The sequence below is a fragment of the Notamacropus eugenii genome, chromosome 1 (assembly GCF_028372415.1).
Source record: "Notamacropus eugenii isolate mMacEug1 chromosome 1, mMacEug1.pri_v2, whole genome shotgun sequence".
Classification (NCBI taxonomy): domain Eukaryota; kingdom Metazoa; phylum Chordata; class Mammalia; order Diprotodontia; family Macropodidae; genus Notamacropus; species Notamacropus eugenii.
In genome coordinates, this window is record NC_092872.1 from 642,118,475 (window position 1) to 642,138,219 (window position 19,745).

At 36.1% G+C, this 19,745-nt stretch overlaps 1 protein-coding gene and 1 pseudogene across 1 annotated transcript; one reads left to right on the forward strand and one right to left on the reverse strand.

Annotated features, from left to right (window-relative positions):
* The first annotated feature begins 311 nt into the window (after positions 1-311).
* On the forward strand, positions 312-5,189 carry TMEM17 (transmembrane protein 17). The gene is made up of 4 exons (XM_072635446.1): positions 312-512; positions 2,993-3,096; positions 3,295-3,408; positions 4,104-5,189. Exons 1-4 carry the CDS (start codon positions 413-415, stop codon positions 4,383-4,385), a joined length of 600 nt encoding a protein of 199 aa, XP_072491547.1. The 5' UTR covers positions 312-412; the 3' UTR covers positions 4,386-5,189.
* Positions 5,190-9,915: 4,726 nt separating this feature from the next.
* LOC140520954 (NSFL1 cofactor p47 pseudogene) lies at positions 9,916-11,259 on the reverse strand (annotated as a pseudogene).
* Positions 11,260-19,745: the final 8,486 nt, after the last annotated feature.

Sequence of the window (19,745 nt, forward strand, 5' to 3'; positions counted from 1 at the left end):
TTTCCAAGGCCTGACATCCGGGTCTTTCCGAGGCTGTGACGGGGTGCGGGGCCCCCGCCGGACTGAACAGGGGATATTTAGTGAGGGAGAGAAACTGGCTTCGGCCCGGGCCTCTTAGGGCCTGCATGTGGGGCAGGGGATCACGTCTCCGGACCTCAGTTTCCCTATCTGTAAAACAAAGACGTAGGTCTAGGCCGCCTCTCAGGTACAGCTAACGCTGGGCACACAGACCTCCTCCATTGGGCCTCCGCGGGAGGGTGGTCCCCAAGCGCGCAGGCGCCCGGGCCCAGCCTGTGGCCCCGCCCCGCCAGGGTTGCCATAGGAACCGCCGCCTGTTGGGGTGGGGGAAGGGAGGCCGGGCTCCAAGGGGAGCTGAGGCTTCGGTGGGTTTCGGGACCCGTGGAGAGAAGCCATGGAGCTGCCCTTTCCGGTCCGGCAGCGGCTGATGAACTTTAGCCGAACCGTGTTTACCGACACAAACCGAACCAATCCAGAATCCAGCCTCAACTTCTGTGAGTGGCAAGGGCCTTAGGAGAAGGGGCTGAGGGCGTGCGCGGGCAGAAGGGGGCGGGAAATGACGTTGGGGTCGTGCCCACACTGAACATGGCGGCTCGGTCTTCAGCGGGCTCTGACGGGGCGGGGGAGGAGGGGGTCCTTCCCTCCAGAACCCTTCCCCGATCTCCGATGACGGGGTTTGGGACTGACTGAGGCCCCCTTACTGGGACAGGAGTGAATCGATCTGGCAAGTCATCGATTAATTAATGGTGCCCGATGGCAGCTGTAACGCCTCTGGGCCTGAAGGGGGGAGGGCGAAGAGGGCTAAGTTCAAGTTCAAGTTCAAGCTGAGCGCCCGGCGCGCTCTGCTGTCTCGCTACCTCTTTTCTGAGACTAGAAATGACCAACTAGTTGCGTGAACACAAATCCCCAGAGGAAGCTCCCTAAATAATAAATATTTAATAAATATTAAATCATAGGTATGAGCCCCAAAAAAGAGAAAAGAAAGGAAAAAAATCGAACATCTCAAAAAGCTGTGCTTTTCTGAAAAAAAAAATGTGTTTCTGGTGGCTCTCCTTATTTTCACGCAAATCTTGGGGTGCCTGGTGTGGGGGAGGGGAGGAGCGCAGAGGTCAAGTTCCCAAGGGGGCCTCGAGCCCGGAGGTCCGGAGTCTTGAGGTCTCCTCTGGCCTCAGCTTCCTTCTTGGCAAAGGTGCTGCAGGGCTCTGCCATTTCCTTCTCCAGGTCATTTGACAGTGGGGAAACTGAGGCACACAGAGTTCAGTGCCTTGCCCAAGGTCACTGTTGCTGAGGCAGAATTCGAACTCATGACTCTCTCTGGGTGCCTGGCACCTCCCTTCCAACCCTGAAACTGGTGTTTTCAGCATCATCTCAGCTCTATTTAAGACCTTAGGATGCTTTATTTTAACTAGAAAGCAACACTTTGTACCGTTTTCTGCTTTCTGTTCCTGAAGAAATCAATATTTGATTTTTTTAACTCTATACTCAATTTTTATCATTAGAGATTTTTAGCCCCATGTATATCCATCCTAGCAACTACCATGCAGGTCCTAGAAAGGATTAGACAGGCTGGTTGATTTATCTCTCAATAGGTTTAACATCTTAAGGCAATTAATGTCATTAATATATGAATTTTTTTCAAGGACTGAAGTTTGAAAAATATTTTTATTGTTAAGAATAGAAATGTAGTTGCTTATTTTAATATGTTGTTGACAATTATTTAAAAAGTTCCCCTGTGGAAATCCACTGTGGTGTAGAGGACATGGAGCCAGACTTAGAATCAGGAAGACCTGGGTCCAAGTCCTACCTTTGACAAATACTTGCTTTGTGACCTGAGGAAAGTCACCATCCTAAACCAGGGGTGGGGAACCTGCAGCCTTGAGGCCACGTGTGGCTCTCTAGGTCCTCAAGTGTGACCCTTTGACTGAATCTACACGTCATAGAAGAAATCCACTTAATAAAAGAATTTGTTCTGTAAAAAACTTGGACTCCGTCAAAGGCCACACCGAAGGCCACACCTGGAAGACCACGAGTGGCCTTGAGACTTCAGGTTCCCCAACCTTGTCCTAAACTCTCAGTGCCCCAGGAAACTCTGTAAACATTACCCTGAAGTTCAGGTGCTGACCTAGCATTGGAAGAGGAAATTTCCTCACAGGGGGTTCCTTATACCACTAGAATGATGAATAAAATCTTCTGTCCTGCAAACCCCACCCTCAAATCCATAGAGATATAGTAGAGGGGTAATATTTTATTTAAAAATTTTTAAACCTTTGGAATGTTAAACAACTAAAGAATATGGATTATTTCAAAATATATACTTTTTGCATATGAAATTTGGCCTCATTATTTTGGAACTTGGCTAACTTTGTACTTGAATTCATAGGATCTGTGTTGCCTCCTTTAGGACTTTCTGTTTACACAAATGAAAAACATACTGCATCATAATCTCTAGTGACTAGTAATTTCTTGGCAGAGCAAACTTATGATTGGTATGGTCCTTACAACACTATGGCAGTCATGGCAATTGTGTTATGGAGATATTGAATCCAATGATGTGTACATTTCTCCTCCCCAAAAGCTGCAATAAAATTAATCATAATTATCTGTTATACTTTGAGGCCACATATTGCCTGCATGAACAGGGAAAGACCCAACAGACAGTAATTACAAAGTGATGATATACTATACTATTATTCGCTTCCTAATCACCAAAAATAGCCAGTCTCTAGAATTGAACCCAGTGTTTTTTATATAGCTGACGCTTAATATATATTTATTTAATTAATATTAAGGCCACTATTCCTTCTTCTGGTAGTGGTTCTAAATTAGCACAAAATTTGAATTAAAAAATATCATAGCTCCAGTTCTTCTAATAATGTGGATTTTGAGGAGCAGAAAGGACATCTCTGAAATAGTATGGTTAAGGGTTGGGTTTTTTGTTTGTTTTTTGCTCCTTTTTCCTTCCTTTCTCCTGCAGATAATGAAATAGTCTCCAGTTTGGCATTACAGATGTCTCTTTATTTCAACATTTACTTCTTTCCATTTTGGTGGGTGTGTAGTATCATCATGCTCCATCTGAAGGTGAGTATAAAATCTGATTGCTTACAGGCGCCTAACTTTCTCATACATTTCTCTTATATTATTGCACTGTCAACAAGACAAAAGTCTGCATCCTTTATTCTAGCCTGGGATGTCCTGGGCTCCTGAGTCAGCTGTAGCATCACTGCTAGGATGATGTGAAATAATAGTAACGTGTTCTCTCTTTGGCTTTGTCTGCAGTATCCCATCTTGCCTGATTATTATAAATTCATTCTAGTCACCGTCATTATACTAATAACCTTAATCGAGGTCATCCGGTTGTATTTAGGATATATGGGCAACTTACAGGAGAAGGTAAGATCCTGTTTCATACCATTAGTCTTATTATCACTTGCTGTATTTGAATGCAATTAGACTTTCCACTTTGCCAATAAAACATTATTTCTACCCCAAATGGAATCTTTGGAACCTGAGTCTAAAAAGGAAGGGAAAAAAACTCTCATCAGTTTTTCCCAGGTTATATATGTATAGATTATACTTCAGCTCAATCTTAATAAATACTTCCTATCCCATAAAAAACAATTGGACATTTATAAAACAGTTTAAGTGATACATAGTCATCTACATAAAATAACTTATTTGATCCTTACAAAAGCCCTATGAAGTATTATTATCAACATTTATTACTGAGGAAACTGAGGCTCAGGCTAAATGACCAAAGTATAAACAGCAAGGCCTTTATTAAATCTATTGCTTTTCCTGCTATAGTATTTCCTCTTTGTGATTCTATTAATATTGGATGTACATTTGTTTTAACTTTTATGCTATTTTGAGCTCTTCTCAAATTGTTTAATTTCCTTAGTTTTATCTTCCCAAATGAATTGTACATTCCTTTAGGACAAGTTCCCTATCTTTACTACTTTTATCCTCCATGTTGCCTAACAGGGCCAGCCCCAGAGTAGATTCTAAATAAGTACTCATTGACTCATTTTAGTTATAGCCTTATTAAAAGAATGAAGTTCTTGATAACAATGTTTTTACTTTTGCAGGTTCCTGAGCTGGCTGGCTTCTGGCTCTTGAGCCTTCTGCTACAGTTGCCCCTCATTCTCTTCTTGCTCTTTAATGAAGGCCTGACAATCCAGCCCCTGGAACGAGCCCTTAACATTGTCTTCACCATCTTCCTTGCTTTCCAAATTGTTGTAGCCTTTCTTGCCTTGAAGAAAATGGCAAACCAGTTAGCTGCCCATTTCCACCTCCAAGACTTTGAATACTTTGATAGAGAAAGGAGGACACATAAGTTTGCAATGGCACATTTAGAAGCAATTCGTTGAGTAGGAGTTGTTGAGTAGGAGTTCTGTACTAGAAACAGGACAGACTGTACCCGAAAATACCAAGAGCTGAAGAAAAGATCCTGCTGGAGAAAAAGAACAAAGTAAATGCCGTACTATATTTTTGATACTCAGAGAAATTCTATGGTGTGAGGGAAGAGGCAGCTCTTGTCAGGCTTTATCTCCACAATGCCAAAAACACAGGTGAAAAATAAAAACTAATTCTAAAATATAAGTATTATCATTACAGTTTGAAAACAGATTTGAATTGAAATGAACATTTTTAGTCTTTTTCTTTCCATATTGTTTGATACGTTGTGGCTATAACCTTAAAATAAAATCTGTTCCACATCCTCTAGTAGTGGAAGGAAATTTGCTTAATCATTCATATTTCTATTATATTTATCATTTTAAGAGTTATCAGTACAGTTTTGTGCTTTTCTCTGCGGCTTATTTTCTATAGATATGTCTATTAGCATTTCATCTATCTCTTTGAGCATCCCATATTTCTTGAAACATACAGAAGTGCATGGGTTTGTCAGTATTCTCTGCTTTTAGAATATTTGTAGAGAGGACAAAAATAGGATTTTTGTGCCCACCATAGTGTTGAGTATCAGCTTTGACTCCCATTTTGCATGTAAGAAGTGCTTGGGGAAAAGAGGGCACTATCAATACTGTAGAATATCATTTGTGATAATATTGTTATTTTCTACTATATCTATTTTTTTTATTTTGTCCAGTGTTGTGAAAATGTTTTCAAAATAATATTTTTAAATATTCTTTTATTAAAATATCATCAAACATTCATTCTCCTGTGTAATTCTTTAGACCTTGAGATGTTGGTGACTCCTCTAAGATTTCATTTTTTTTTCTTTTTATAGGCTAAGAAGTCTTTGTTAATTCATCCAGAATTGGTTAAGCCAAGGATTATTAATCTGGGATCTGTGAACCTTCAAAAATATTTTGATAAATGTATTTGACTATAATTGGTTTCTTTTGTAATCCTATGTATTTTATTTTATGCATTTAAAAACATAATTCTGAGAAGTGTCCATAGACTTCCCTGGACTAACAAAGAAGTCTATGACAAAAAGGGTTAAGAATCCCTAGGTTAGTTGTAAATGAAGTTACTTATGCTGCATGAATAAGCAGGAAGTTTGATTTGTGAACTAGGTTATCTCTTTATCAACTTTTAGTGAAATGAACCATGCTTATATGACTAAATCAGCATATTCCCTTTTCACTAGAGGAAACCCACTTTGGTAAATCCAATTAAGATCATAAACTTGCTTGATGACTCTAAAACTAAAGAAAGGGAAATTGGATGATTTTAAAAGGGAATTATATTTTCATCAATGCTTTTATAAAAATCTGAAGTCACTTTTCTCCATTAATAGAAGCCTAGCCTTCTCTATCAAAGAGATGATTATAATTACACTGACAAATTTTTCTCTAAAATTTTTTAATATAACTTATGCAAGCTCATTTATTTGCAGGGTTCCATCTCATTTATTGTTATATTTCGTTTATGATTTTCAATGTCTTCTCCTTCTACTAAACTTTAGAGTTTCTGGGCAGACTCTTTATATTAATTTTTTGTTCTGTCTCATTTTCCTTTTGATATCAGTTTCATTCATGTATTTTCCCCCTAAATTTTCCCTTATTTATCTTTGCTCTAATTCCTGATAATAAATATTTAATAATATTTCTTCTAATAAATTAAAAAAATTATTGAAGCTTTTTACATTATAGTTGTATCTTGAAATATTCTCCCTCTAAATTGAAAAAAGCAAAACAATTAAGCAAAACCACCTGACACTGCATTTTACCCTGGTAGTCTTACTCCTTTGCTGTAAAGAAGGATGTATGTTTTATTATATGTTCTCTAGGCCATTATTTTTTCAATTACTCAGAGTTTGGTTTACTTTTGTGACCTTTTCATTTATTTTGCTATAGTCAGCGTTATTTTCTCAAATACTATCATATGGTTCCACATCAGCAACTGATATGATTTTATCAGTGGAAATGACATTAAAGGACTATCACCATCTGTTTTGTTGCTGTACCCTAAGGACCATGGATGGGACCTTTATATCTGGCTTACAGCTGAAACCATCCATATATATTATCTCTCCCATTAAAATATAACCTCCTTGAAAGAAAGACTGTCTTACTTTTCTATTTGTATCCACAGTTCTTTGCATATGGTAACTGCTTAATAAATGCTTTTTTATTGCATATATTGCCCTTTTGATTCTATTTATTTTAACCCATACTAATTCAAGCAAATCTTCAATTATTCATATCTGTCATTTCTTCATGACAGTATTCCATTCCATTCATTTGCCATGTTTTTTTCAACCATCCTCAAATTGTTGTTTTATTTCCTGTTCTTTGCTAAAAAGCACTGCTATAAGTATTTTGGTATGTGTTGAGCCATTTTTCTGGCTTTGACTTCCTTGGGAGTATATGCCTAGTAGTGCGATTGCTGGCACAAAGAGCATGAGCAGTTTAGTGGCTTTTCTTACATAATTCTAAATGTCAAGAAAGATTGAACCAGTTCACAGCTCCTGAACCAGTTCAACAGTGTATTTGTGTGCCTGTCTTTTACAGTACACATCAGAAGACCTAAGTTCAAATACCAGCAGTGGCACTTACTAGTTATGAGGGAAATGACTGTTGTTCCTAGGTATTTGAATCAGTTCCTTAGGTATATTAGATATCAGGTCTTTTTTCTTTTTTTTTTATCAAAGGAACATGTTACAAAGATTTTCTTTCTTCAGTTAACTGTTTCCCTTCTAATTTTAACTATTGATTTTATTTATGCAGAAACTTTTTGATTTTACATAAACAGAATGTCTATTTTAGCTCCTATGATGCTCTCTATCCTTTGCTATGGACTTGTTCCCCTATTCATAATTGAAAAAGGTATTATGTCCCTTGTTCCTCTTTTTTATCTAGTCCATGTATCCAGTTGGACCTTATCTTAGTATGTATTGTGGTGTGTTTCTGTCCAGTTAATATCCAATTTTCCCAGCAGTTTTTGTTGAATAATGAATTTTTAACCCACTAGTTGATGTCTTTGGGTTTTTCAAGCAGTAGGCTGCTGAATTAATTTATTTCTGTATGTTGTGTACCTAATCTATTCCACTAATCAACCTCTCCATTTCTTAACTAGTACCAAATCGTTTTGATCATTTGTAGGGTGTATATATATATATATATATATATATATATATATATATATATATATATATATATATATATATATGTATATATATATATATATGTATGTATGTGTACATATGTGTAGTATTATATTTGTAGTATAATTTAAGATACATTACTGCTAGATATTTCTTTTCTCCTTTGTTTCATTGTTTCCCTGAGAATCTTAACCTTTTGCTCTTCAGGATGATTTTGTTATTATTTTTGTAGCTCTATAAAGTAATCTTTTAGTAGGTTGATTTGTGTGTCTCTGAATAAGAAAATCAAATTAGGTAGTATATTGGCTCGACCCACTCATGAGCAATTGATAAATCTGTCTTTATTCCCATAAGTGTTTGTAGTTTTATTTATATAGTTTCTGTGTGTGTCTTAGCAAATAGACTTCCAAGTGTTTTATAAAGTGTATAATTAATTTAAGTATTTCTCTTTCTATTTCTCCCTGCTAAGTTTTGTTGCTGACATATAAAAATGATGATGATTTATGTAGGTTTATCATGTCTTTCTACTTTGCAGAAGTTATTTCAATTAGTTTTTTTGTTGATTCTTTAAGCAAATCATATTTTCAAAAGGTAAAAATTTTGTTTACTCTTTTTCCTATTTACTCCATTTCTTTTTCTTATCTTTTTAAGTTAAATTTTTTTCAATTAACAGAAATTAATTTTTCTCCTTCCCTTCTGCCCTACTTCACCCCCCAACACTGGGGGGAAAACTCTTGTTGCAAAGAAGCATAGTCAAGAAAAAACAATTTTTTGCATTGGCCATGTCCAAAAAATAATATCTCATTCTGTACCCCAAATCCATCATCTCTCATTCAGGAAGCATATCATGCTTCATCAGCAGTACTCTAAAATAAATGGTCATTGTGTTGATCATAATTCTTATCTTTCAAAATGTTTTTTTAATTAATTTATTTGTTTGCAGTTTTCTACAATCACTTCCACTTTTCCCCCTCCTTCTCCTCTCCCTCCCCAAGATGGCGTGTAATCTTACGTAGATTCTACACATACATTCTTATTAAATACATTTTCACTTTAGTCATGCTGCATAGAAGAATTAAAATGAATGGGAGAAACCATAAAAAAAAAAAACACAGAACACAAGAGAAAATGGCCTCCTTCATTATGTGATCCAATTCCATAGTTCTTTCTCTGGATGTGGAAGGCATTTTGCTTCAAGAGTCCATTGGGAATTTTTTAGGTCCTTGCATTGTTGTGAAGCTGGGGTCCTTGGATTTATCAAAGAGTAGATTGCTATATTCATTGACTATTGTCTTATGAGTATCTGACCTATTCCGCTGGTCTACCCCTCTACAAAATTGTTTGTTTTTACAAGAATTTTATCGTATAAAGTGTTCTCCCAGTTCTGCTCACTTCACTCTGCATCAGTTCGTACAAGTTTTCAGGTTTCACTGACTCAAGCTAGTTTTTTCATTATTTTTAGGTACAATAGTATTTCATCATATTCGTATCTAGATATTGAGGGGTGCCCCTTTTGTTTCCTGTTCTTTGATGCTGCAAATGGATATAATAAATATAAAAATGTTTTTATAAGCAAGGGTTCTTTTTGTCTATCTTTGATCTCTTTCAGATGTAAGCCTAGTAATGGTATCACTAGGTCAAAAGATACATACAGTTTAATATCTTTTGGAACATAGTTCCAAACTGCTTTTCAGAATTGCTGGATGAGTTCACTGCTTCACCAGCAATGTACTGATGTGCTGGTCTCTCCACAGTTTCTCTAGTATTTATCATTTACCATTTTTGTCAGCTTTGTCACACTCAAACATGTAAGATGGAACCTCAGAATGTTTTAATTTGCCTTTCCCACGAATGATTTGTAGTATTTTTCTTATGCCTATTATTACCTTAGAAATATTTATTCTTTTGAAAATTGCCTGTTTATATCCTAGGACCAGTTGTTAGTTGGGGAATGGTTCTTATAAATTTTAATCAGTTCCTTATATATCTTGGATAGTAAACCTTTATAAGAGAAACTTGCTTCAACCCCTCCCCCTCAAGTTACCTGCATCCCTCCTAATTTTAGGTCTTTTGGCTTTATTTGTACAAAAACTTATTACTTTTACATAATCAAAATTATCCACTTTAATTTTTTCATGTTATTCTCTTTCCTTGTTTGATCATGAACTCTTCCCTATCCATGGATCAGAAAGGTAATTTCTTCCCTGATCCTCTAATTTTTCTTTAATGTCATCCTTTATGTTTAAGTTATGTACCTGTTTGGAGCTTATCTTAACATATAATGTGACATTTTGATCCATAACTTGTTTCTGCGAAACTGCCTTCCACATTTTAAAAAAAATTTTTGCTTATTTTTAATTAAGTTTTTAAAAAAGTTCATTGATCATCACAAAAACCCAATAAATGCAGCTAAAGATAAAACAAAATGTCCAACTAAGATCTAAGAAGCCAGAGCTAAGGGGAGATGTGACACTGCACAGCACAGTACACGAGTAGGGCAGATTGCATGCATGCAGCAGATAGCTGTGGATGGAAATAAGAGGAAAAAGAGCAAATCCGGGGTGTGGTAAGGGAGGAGAGGATAGGTATTATATTAACCAATGAACAATAACAGCTTTGAGCAGATTGGCCTCCTTCAAAGTCTGGTTCTCTTTAGCCAGTTCTTTTTGGAAAGGTGGTCATAAGGACAAAGCTCGTGGCCGCCATTATTGACTGAGTGCTGACAGTGAAAAGCTGGATATTGCTGATCCTGTGATGAAGATTAAATTTCTATACCAGTTTCCCTCCATCAGCAAGCCAGATTTGGAGGTTGGTTGTGAGCTCTGACTTATCAATTGTGATGGAGCAATTGGCTTTATCATCATTTTCTGCTTACTGGGTTGGAGAGCTTGTGTTCAGTGGTTGCGGGGTAGCGTTGCCCAGTTTCTGGCCCCTGGTCAATGAAAGCTTTAAACGTTTCCATGGGCTTTAAAAAGTCCTCATCTTGATACTCTTCCATGTCCAAGTTGACTTGTCCTCCATGTGATAACCTTTATACTTCTGTAAATGCTTCACTTCTGCAGATAGACTCCAGAAAATGATGTTAGATGGGTCTTGGTAGCTTCTCCATTCACCATTGTTTATGCTGACTCAGCTCCTCCAGAGCTTCAATATGATATGCACATCTTGGCCAGAAGTTTGTCATCTTTCTCCTGCTACATAGGCAGGCACTGTCTACTCCTATTCTGAGGCTGCCCCCTGCAAATGGTTTTGGTTTGCTAGTCTCGTTAAGGTTGTTGTCCATTCAGTTAACAACTATGTTCCTTGGTACCCTTGAACAGATCTTCCACCAACTCATTAGGGCTTTTCTTGGGGGGCCAACAATCTATTGTTCACTCCTTTTTGAGCCTCTAGTGTAAAACCTTTGACCCTCTTCATCTTCATCATCTTCTTGGGCATGAACAAGGTCTTTGAATGATGTCACCCTGTTGTTACTGGGAGCTGTGCATCTGGACACTGAACTGGGCGCTGGCTAGGAAAGTGAAATGATCTTCATTCCCTCCATCTTCATAAAAGCTGGTCAGGGTAATCTGAAGGCCCCATCCAGATGACTGGAAGAAGTGAGCCTGGCCCTCCTTGGCCCATGTCATTGCCACAGACTCCTTCAGCTCCTCCAGCCACTCCACCATCTTGCCCTGCCTTCCTACTTCCAATTTTGGTTGACTAGTGAATTCATAATCCTGGGATCTTTGGGTTTGTCAGATAGGAAGTTACTGTGTTGATTTGCTTCTATCTGATGTGTACCTAATCTCTTCTACTGACCAACTTCTTTATTTCTTAACCACTATAATGCTATTTTGATGTTTTCTGCTTTGCAGTATAATTTGAGATCTGGTAATAGTAGGCCTTTTTCTTTTTTTATGTTTTTTAAAAATATCATTTCCCTTAAGATTCTTGACCTTTTGTTTGTTCGGATGAATTTCATTTTTTAAATTTAAACGACCTTTGATCTTATTTTGTTCTAATTCTGTAAAGTAACCCTTTGATAATTTGGTATGACGTTGAATAAGCAGATTAGTTTAGTCAGTATTATCATTTTTATTACACTAGATCATCAAATACTTGAGCAATGGATATTTCTCCAAATTACTTAGTTCTATATTTGTGTTGAGATTGCTATTTTTGTGTGTATTTCTCTGGTTCCTGTGTTTGTCCTAGCAGATGGACTCCCAGGTATTTTATACATTTAGTAGATATTTAAAGCAGAATTTCTCCTATCTCTTCCTGATAGGTTTTGTTGATAATACACAAAAATGCTGAAGATTTATGGGCTTATTTTATATTCTGTTACTTTAGATTTTATATTCTAATTATCTAAATTATTTTTAGTTGACTGTCTAGAGTTCTTTAAGTAAAATTTAACATCTTCAAAAATTGATCATTTTGTTTGCTGTGTTATTTCTCCAAATTTCTTTTTCTTGTCTTTTTTGAAAAAGTCAGCATTTCTAGCAGTATGTTAGATAATTATGGTGATGATGGACATCTTTGCTTTATTCTTGATCTTACTGGAAAGGCCTCTATTTTATTTCAATTGCATATACTGCTAGCTGTTGGTTTTGGGTAGACACTATTTATCATATTAAGAACACGCCTATTTATTCTTTTTCTTTTTAGTGTTTTTTAACAGATATGGGAGTTGTAGTCATCGAAATAGATTGCATCTATTGATACAATTAACAGATATTTTGGGAGGTTTTTGTTATTAATATGACCTGTTATATTTAGAATTTCCTTGGCATTGATCCAACTCTGAATTCCTGGTATAAATCCTACTTAGTTATAATGTATTATCCCTTTGATATATAACTTCTTTGTTAATATTTTATTTACAATTTTTACTTTGATTTGATATTGAAATGGGTCTATAATTTTTTTCTGATTTATCTCTCTCTGATTTCTATATCAATGCCATATTTGTATCATTAAAGGAATTTACAGGATTGTTTCTTTACCAGTTTCTAAATAGCTTTTTTGAGTAATGAAATGTTTAATAAAATTTATTTGTAAACCCATCTACTCCTACATTTCTTTTTCCTTTAGTTTTATGACTTACTCAGTTTATCTGAGGTTGTGTTATTTAAATAATACATTTATTTTAATCTAGGTATTTTATATTTTTGTATTTATTTTACTTACACTATCAATTTGTTAGCATATAATTGGGCAAGATAGTTTCTAATAATTTCTTTTTTTGTTGTGATTTTTCTGTTTAAAATTTTCATATTGACAATTTTGTCTCTCCCCTTCCCCAGTCTTTTAAATCAGAGTATCAAATATTTTATCTACTTTCTTGTTATTTAGTATCTTCTTCTTTTGTTTATTCAGATGAATTCAGTTTTTAATTGTTTGAATTAGTCAATTCAGTGGTTTCTTCTTTAAATATTATTAATCTCTTTATTTTCAGAATTTTTGTTTTGACATTTAACTGAAGTTTTAAAACTTATTGGTTTTCTAGTTTTTTTCAGTTACATTCCTAATGCATTGATCTGTTCTTTTTCTCTTTTGTGGATACAAGTTTTCAGAGATGAATTTTCCCCTCAGGATTATTTTGGTTACATTTTAAAAGTTTTTGTATGTTGTCTCATTCCTATGACATTTTTTTTCTTCTGAAACTTAATTTTGTTTCTATTATTTGTTCTTTTGACCACAAATTCTTGAGGATTAAGTTATTTAGTCTCTCTTTAATACTTCAAAGGTCTTTTATTAAATATAGTTTTTGGTAGTTTTGAGTATAGTTTGGTAGTTTTAAAATGTAGTTTTTGGTTGGTAACTGATATATTTAATATGTCTGTTTTCTGCATTTCTTTATTTTATTTTTATGGCCTAATTCAGGGTTTGGCAAATTATGGTCTGAGGGACAAATCTGGCCTGCTGCCTGTTTTTTTTATAGCCCATAGACAAAGAATAGTTTCTTTTGAAAAATTAAGACAATAAAACTTTATTTTAAAAATGTATTATTATTAAAATGTAAAAAACATTCTAGTTCATGGGCCATACAAAAATAGGCCATTGGCCAGATTTGGCCTATGGGCAATAATTTGTAGACCCCTAGTACAGTATGTTGGGAGTCTTTGTAGAGGTGCCATGTATATTTGAAAAATCCTTATTCTCCCAAACATTCTCACTATCACTAGAGATTATCTTTGACTATCACATCACTAGAGATTATCTTTGACTCTTCACTCTCTCACCTCCTCAACCCCATATAAAATCTGTCGCTAAGGTCTGCTGATTTTGCCTTCTTACCATCTCTTCTATATCCCTCCCCACTTCTGTTCTCTAACACTGCCACCACTCTGGTGCAATCCCTCATCATCCCATGCCTGAGCTATTACAGTAGCCTGTTGGTGGGTCTCCCTGCCATAAGTTTCTCCTCCCTCTAGTCAGTCTGCCACTCAACTGTCAAATAAATCTTTCTGAAGCACAACTCTGACCATGTTACCTCCATATTCAATAAATTTCAGTGGCTCTCCTTTATCTCCAGGATCAAATATGAAACCTTCAGTTTGGCATTCAAAGTCCTCATAACTTGCCCTGTTCATTTTTCCAATCTTCTTATACTTCTCCCCTCCATGATCTCCATGATACACTAACATTATACACATTGCTATTTCTTAAACAAGACACTCTACCTCCTGAATGGGCATTTTCACCATTTGTCTCCTGTGCCTCAAATGTCTTACTCCTGGCTTCCTTGGTTTCCTGAAATTTTACTTTGTTCAGGAAGGCTTTCATGATTCCCATTCTTTCCAGTGCCATTTCTTTGTTAATTATTTCCAATTTATCATATATCTATATCTTGTTTAAACATGTTTATATGTTTACTTCATTAGATTGTGAGCTCCTTGAGAGCAGAAACTGTCTTTTACCTTTTTTGTATCCCTTGCCCTTAAGGAGTCAGTGCTTAGTTGCACATTGTTAGTGCTTAATAACTTTATCAAGAGACTGACTGAATAAAAATTTGAATCTTATCCTTAACTTCTTTCTTATTTATCCTATAGTTAGATTTATCTAGAGATCTAAGACAGGTATATTGAGATTCCCAACTATTACAATCTTACTATTTCATCCTGTAAATTGATTATTTCCTTTAAGAATTTAGTTAATATATCATTTTGGTATACACACATACACACACACACATACACACACATAGTACCGATATTAACTCATTGTTTATGATGCCTTTAGGCATTACATAGTTTTCTTTTTTTGTCTGTCAAATCTTTAAAAAATTGTTGCCTTCTTGGAGATCATACTTTCTTTTAAAAATTCTTTCATTAGCTATTTCCTGATTACATGTAAAATTTTTTAACATTCATTTTTAAAATTTTAAGTTCCAAATTCTCTCCCTCTCTCTGTCCTTTCCTCCACCCTTTGAGAGCAAGTAATATGATACCTATTATACATGTGAAGCCAAGCAAAACATTATATTAGTCATGTTACAAAAAAAACCATACTCAAAAAATCCAAGAAAAATAAATTTAAAATGTATGATTTAAGAGTTCAAATTGCAAACATGATTACTACCCCTACTTTGTTTTTTAGTTCACCTAAAGCATGAGATTTTTTTTCTAGAAATTTTAGTTGTGCATGAATCTTTGTTTCATTCTTTTGCCTATAAGGGGGTATCATAGTATGCATCTACATTTCTGATCATTATGACAGTTTTTATTATCTTTTCCTTTAACTTTCTTATACAGTCACTAAGTAAATACTAGGGTCTATCTCCACTAGGCCACATAGAATCAGTAGGATACTGCTTATTGTATCCTTCTGCAGTCAAAGCTAACAGATTATTGTTACCTCCTTGCCTATTATAATCTCTAAAGGTTTGCTGTACCAACAGATTCTGATGATACCTATAAATTTCAAGCAGCCCATGCTATCTATGAATGCTCCTCCAGCTCCTTCATTACTCATTGTCATCATCCAAGATACTAACAATTCTCCCATCCTTTGGGTGAGCCAACTCAAAATATCTGTGACCTCCTGCTGAGTAAAATCCTCAATTATCTCCCTAAACACTGTGTTCCCTGCTTGGTTCTCTTGTTTTTGCCTTAGTATGGGGCAAGTTTCAGCCTTAGAAGTCTCCAGCTGCAACATTGCTTCATTTTCCAACTCTGACTTAGTTAAAATTCTGCCCATGCACTCTCCTGGCAATTGTCATCATGGCAACTAGACTGGGTCTATACAAAGGTTGTATGCACACTTCTTTTGCCAGCCTTCCACTTCTTCTTAGCTAAATAAACAGTCTTTCCTTCCACCTGAGACCCCCAGCTTGCTCTTTTAAAGGAGAACCTGAACACCGAGAATTCCCATGCAAACTAGCTAACTCTTTTTCCATCTGAATTTTTTTCCTTTAGAAGCTCGTCTTTGCTTTCACACATAATAGGGTAACCTATTAATAAAATAGGTTTTTTATTTTATTTTATTAATAAAATTAATAAAATCCAGCCTCTCCTATATGCCTCCCAGCTCTTTCCCTGTTCTTATTGGTATTCCTTGAAAACACCTTTCCAAGTCTCTAAGTTTCCCCTCCTGTAAACTTGCTTCCCAGTTTTCACAGGGTCCAGTGCTTTTAGCCCATTCTTTTGCTAGGGAGTAAATCTTCCCATCCTGGGATATCCACTTTTTCCTCTAAATCCTTTCTGCCTCCAAATAGAGATTTTTGTACCCTGAGATCCTGTTCATGACGCCAAATGTATTACCCAAACAATATTCACAGCATGAAAGGCGTCTATGAATATGCTGGCATAGTTTAGAATCACAAAATATAACTGACTTTCCCATATAGAAGGCAGAAGAAAAGCACTTATTCAGACACCAGAAAGCCAAATCCCCAAACCTCAAAGCCAAACCCATCATAGTAACCAAGAAGTCAATACACATTATCACTGCAGAGGACAAAGTCATTCCCACCCCCACCTCCACCCTGCTAAGGCCTTCTCACAAACAAACAAACACTCATGAGCCTAGCTGTGCCTGCTTGCCTATATTCTCTCTTTCCCTCTGTCCTAGCTGCTCTCAATAACTTCCTCTCAGTTCTGCTCCACCTTCCTGTTCCACTCATTCAGCAAGTTCCTCTCACCACTTAGGTGTGACTTAGGCTTCCATGTGACTTAAGCAGATCATATGGGCCTATTAATGGATGGGAAAGATCTTTCCATTTAAATTACCATTACAAGTGGTTCCTCATTACTTTCAGTATCAAATATAAAATCTTTTAAAGTCCTTCATAGAAGTCCCTTCTAAATGCTCATCAATTGGGGAATGGGTGAAAAAATTGTGGTATATCATTGTGGTGAAATATTATTATTCTATAAGAATAGAATATTCTTATATATGAATATGACAGAGAAATGACAAACAGGATGGCGACTTACATGAATTCATGCAAAATTAGATGAGCAGAACCAGGAAAACATTGTACACAGTAACAGTAATATTATACAATGATGAGCTGTGAAAGAGTTGACTACTCTGATCAAGACAATGATTCAAGTCAAATCCAAAGGACCAATGATAAAAAATGCTATCTACCTCCAGAGAGAACTGATGAACTCTGAGTGTAGATTGAAGTATAAGGGTTATTTACTTTATTTTTATTGTTTTATTTTTGTTTTCTTTTGCAATATGGCTGATACAGAGATATATTTGGCATGACCTCACATGTATAATTGCCTTCTCAAGGGATGTGGGGTGGGAGAAAGGGAGAGAATTTGGAATACAAAATTGGGAAAAAAAATTGTAAAATTTATTTTACATATAATTGGGAAATATTTAATGAAATAAATAAAAATAATATTTTTAAAAGAATAAAATAACCTGGCCCCTTCCTTCCTTTCCACTCTCCTTAAATCTTACTCCCTGCCACTTATTCTGGCAGGCTTCCTTTCTGTTCTTTGAACAAGACACTCTAGTGAATGCAGGCTTCCTTTCTGTTCTTTGAACAAGACACTCTAGTGAAATATCTCATTGCTGGCTTCCTTTCTGTTCTTTGAACAAGACACTCTAGTGAAATATCTCATTGGAAAAACCACTGACCTGGAAAATAGATCCAGGAGAGATAATTTAAAAATTATTGGACTACCTAAAAGCCATGATTAAAAAAAAACAACCTATACATCATCTTTCAAGAAATTATCCAGAAAAACTGCCCTAATATTCTAGAACCAGAAGGTAAAATACAAATGGAAAGATTCTACAGATCACCTCCTGAAAGAGATCTCAAAAGGAAAACTGCTAGGAATATTGTAGCCAAATTCCAGAGTTCCCAGGTCAAGGAGAAAATATTGCAAGCAGCCAGAAAGAAACAATTCAAGTATTGTGGAAATACAGTCAGGCTAACACAAGATCTAGCAGCTTCTACTTTAAGGGATGGAAGGACTTGGAATATGATATTCTGGAGGTCAGAGGAGCTAGCATTAAAACCAAGAATCACCTACCCAGCAAAACTGAGCATAATACTTCAGGGAAAAATTGGAATTTCAATGAAATAGAGGACTTCCAAGCATTCTTGCTGAAAAGGCCAGAGCTGAATAGACAATTTGACTTTCAGATACCAGTAGCAAGAGAAGCATGAAAAGGTAAAGAGGAAAGAGAAAGCATAAGGGACTTATTAAAGTTGAATTGCTTATATTCCTACATGGAAAAATGATATTTGTAACTCATGAGACCTTGCTTAGTATTAGGATAGTTAGAGGAAGGATAGATAGATAGATAGATAGATAGATAATGACACAGGGTGAGTTGAATATGAAGGGATGATATCTAAAAAGTAAAATTTATTTTTTATTTTTTATTTATTTTATTTTTTATTTAACTTTTAACATTCATTTTCACAAAATTTTGGGTTCCAAATTTTCTCCCCTTTTGTCCCCTCCCCCCACCCCAAAACACTGAGCGTTCTCATTGCCCCTGTCTGCCAATCCGCCCTCTCTTCTATCATCCCTCTCTGCCCTTGTCTCCATCCTATACCCCTTTACCTGTATTTCTTATTTCCTAGTGGCAAGAACAGTACTCGACAGTTGTTCCTAAAACTTTTGAGTTTCAACTCCTCTTCCTCCCTCCCTCCCCAACCCCTCCCTTTGGAAGGCAAGCAATTCAATATAGGCCAAATCTGTGTAGTTTTGCAAATGACTTTCATAATAGTAGTGTTGTGTAAGAACTAATTATATTTCCCTCCATCCTATCCTGTCCCCCATTACTTCTGTTCTCTCTTTTGATCCTGTCCCTCCCCATGAGTGTTGACCTCAAATGGCTCCCTCCTCCCCATGCCCTCCCTTCCATCATCCCCCCCACCCTGCTTATCCCCTTATCCCCCACTTTCCTGTATTGTAAGATAGGTTTTCATACCAAAATGAGTGTGCATTTTATTCCTTCCTTTAGTGGAATGTGATGAGAGTAAACTTCATGTTTTTCTCTCACCTCCCCTCTTTATCCCTCCACTAATAAGTCTTTTGCTTGCCTCTTTTATGAGAGATAATTTGCCCCATTCAATTTCTCCCTGTCTCCTCCCAATATATTTCTCCCTCACTGCTTGATTTCATTTTTTTAAGATATGATCCCATCTTCTTCAATTCACTCTGTGCACTCTGTCTCTATGTGTGTGTGCGTGTGTGCATGTGTGTGTGTGTAATCCCACCCACTACCCAGATACTGAATAGTTTCAAGAGTTACAAATGTTGTCTTTCCATGTAGGAATGTAAACAGTTCATCTTTTGTAAGTCTCTTATGACTTCTCTTTGCTGTTTACCTTTTCATGCTTCTCTTCATTCTTGTGTTTGAAAGTCAAATTTTCTTTTCAGCTCTAGTCTTTTCATCAAGAATGCTTGAAAGTCCTCTATTTCATTGAAAGACCAATTTTTCCCCTGAAGTATTATACTCAGTTTTGCTGGATAGGTGATTCTTGGTTTTAGTCCTAATTCTTTTGACTTCTGGAATATCCTATTCCATGCCCTTCGATCCTTTAATGTAGAGGCTGCTAGATCTTGTGTTATCCTGATTGTATTTCCACAATACTTGAATTGTTTCTTTCTAGCTGCCTGCAATATTTTCTCCTTGACCTGGGAACTCTGGAATTTGACCACAATGTTCCTAGGAGTTTCTCTTTTTG

Coding starts and splice junctions, on each gene's coding strand:
- TMEM17 (XM_072635446.1), top strand. CDS start 413: ATGGAGCTGCCCTTTCCGGTCCGGCAGCGGCTGATGAACTTTAGCCGA. Junction 513..2,992: donor AGAATCCAGCCTCAACTTCT/GTGAGTGGCAAG, acceptor TTTCTCCTGCAG/ATAATGAAATAGTCTCCAGT. Junction 3,409..4,103: donor TGGGCAACTTACAGGAGAAG/GTAAGATCCTGT, acceptor TTACTTTTGCAG/GTTCCTGAGCTGGCTGGCTT.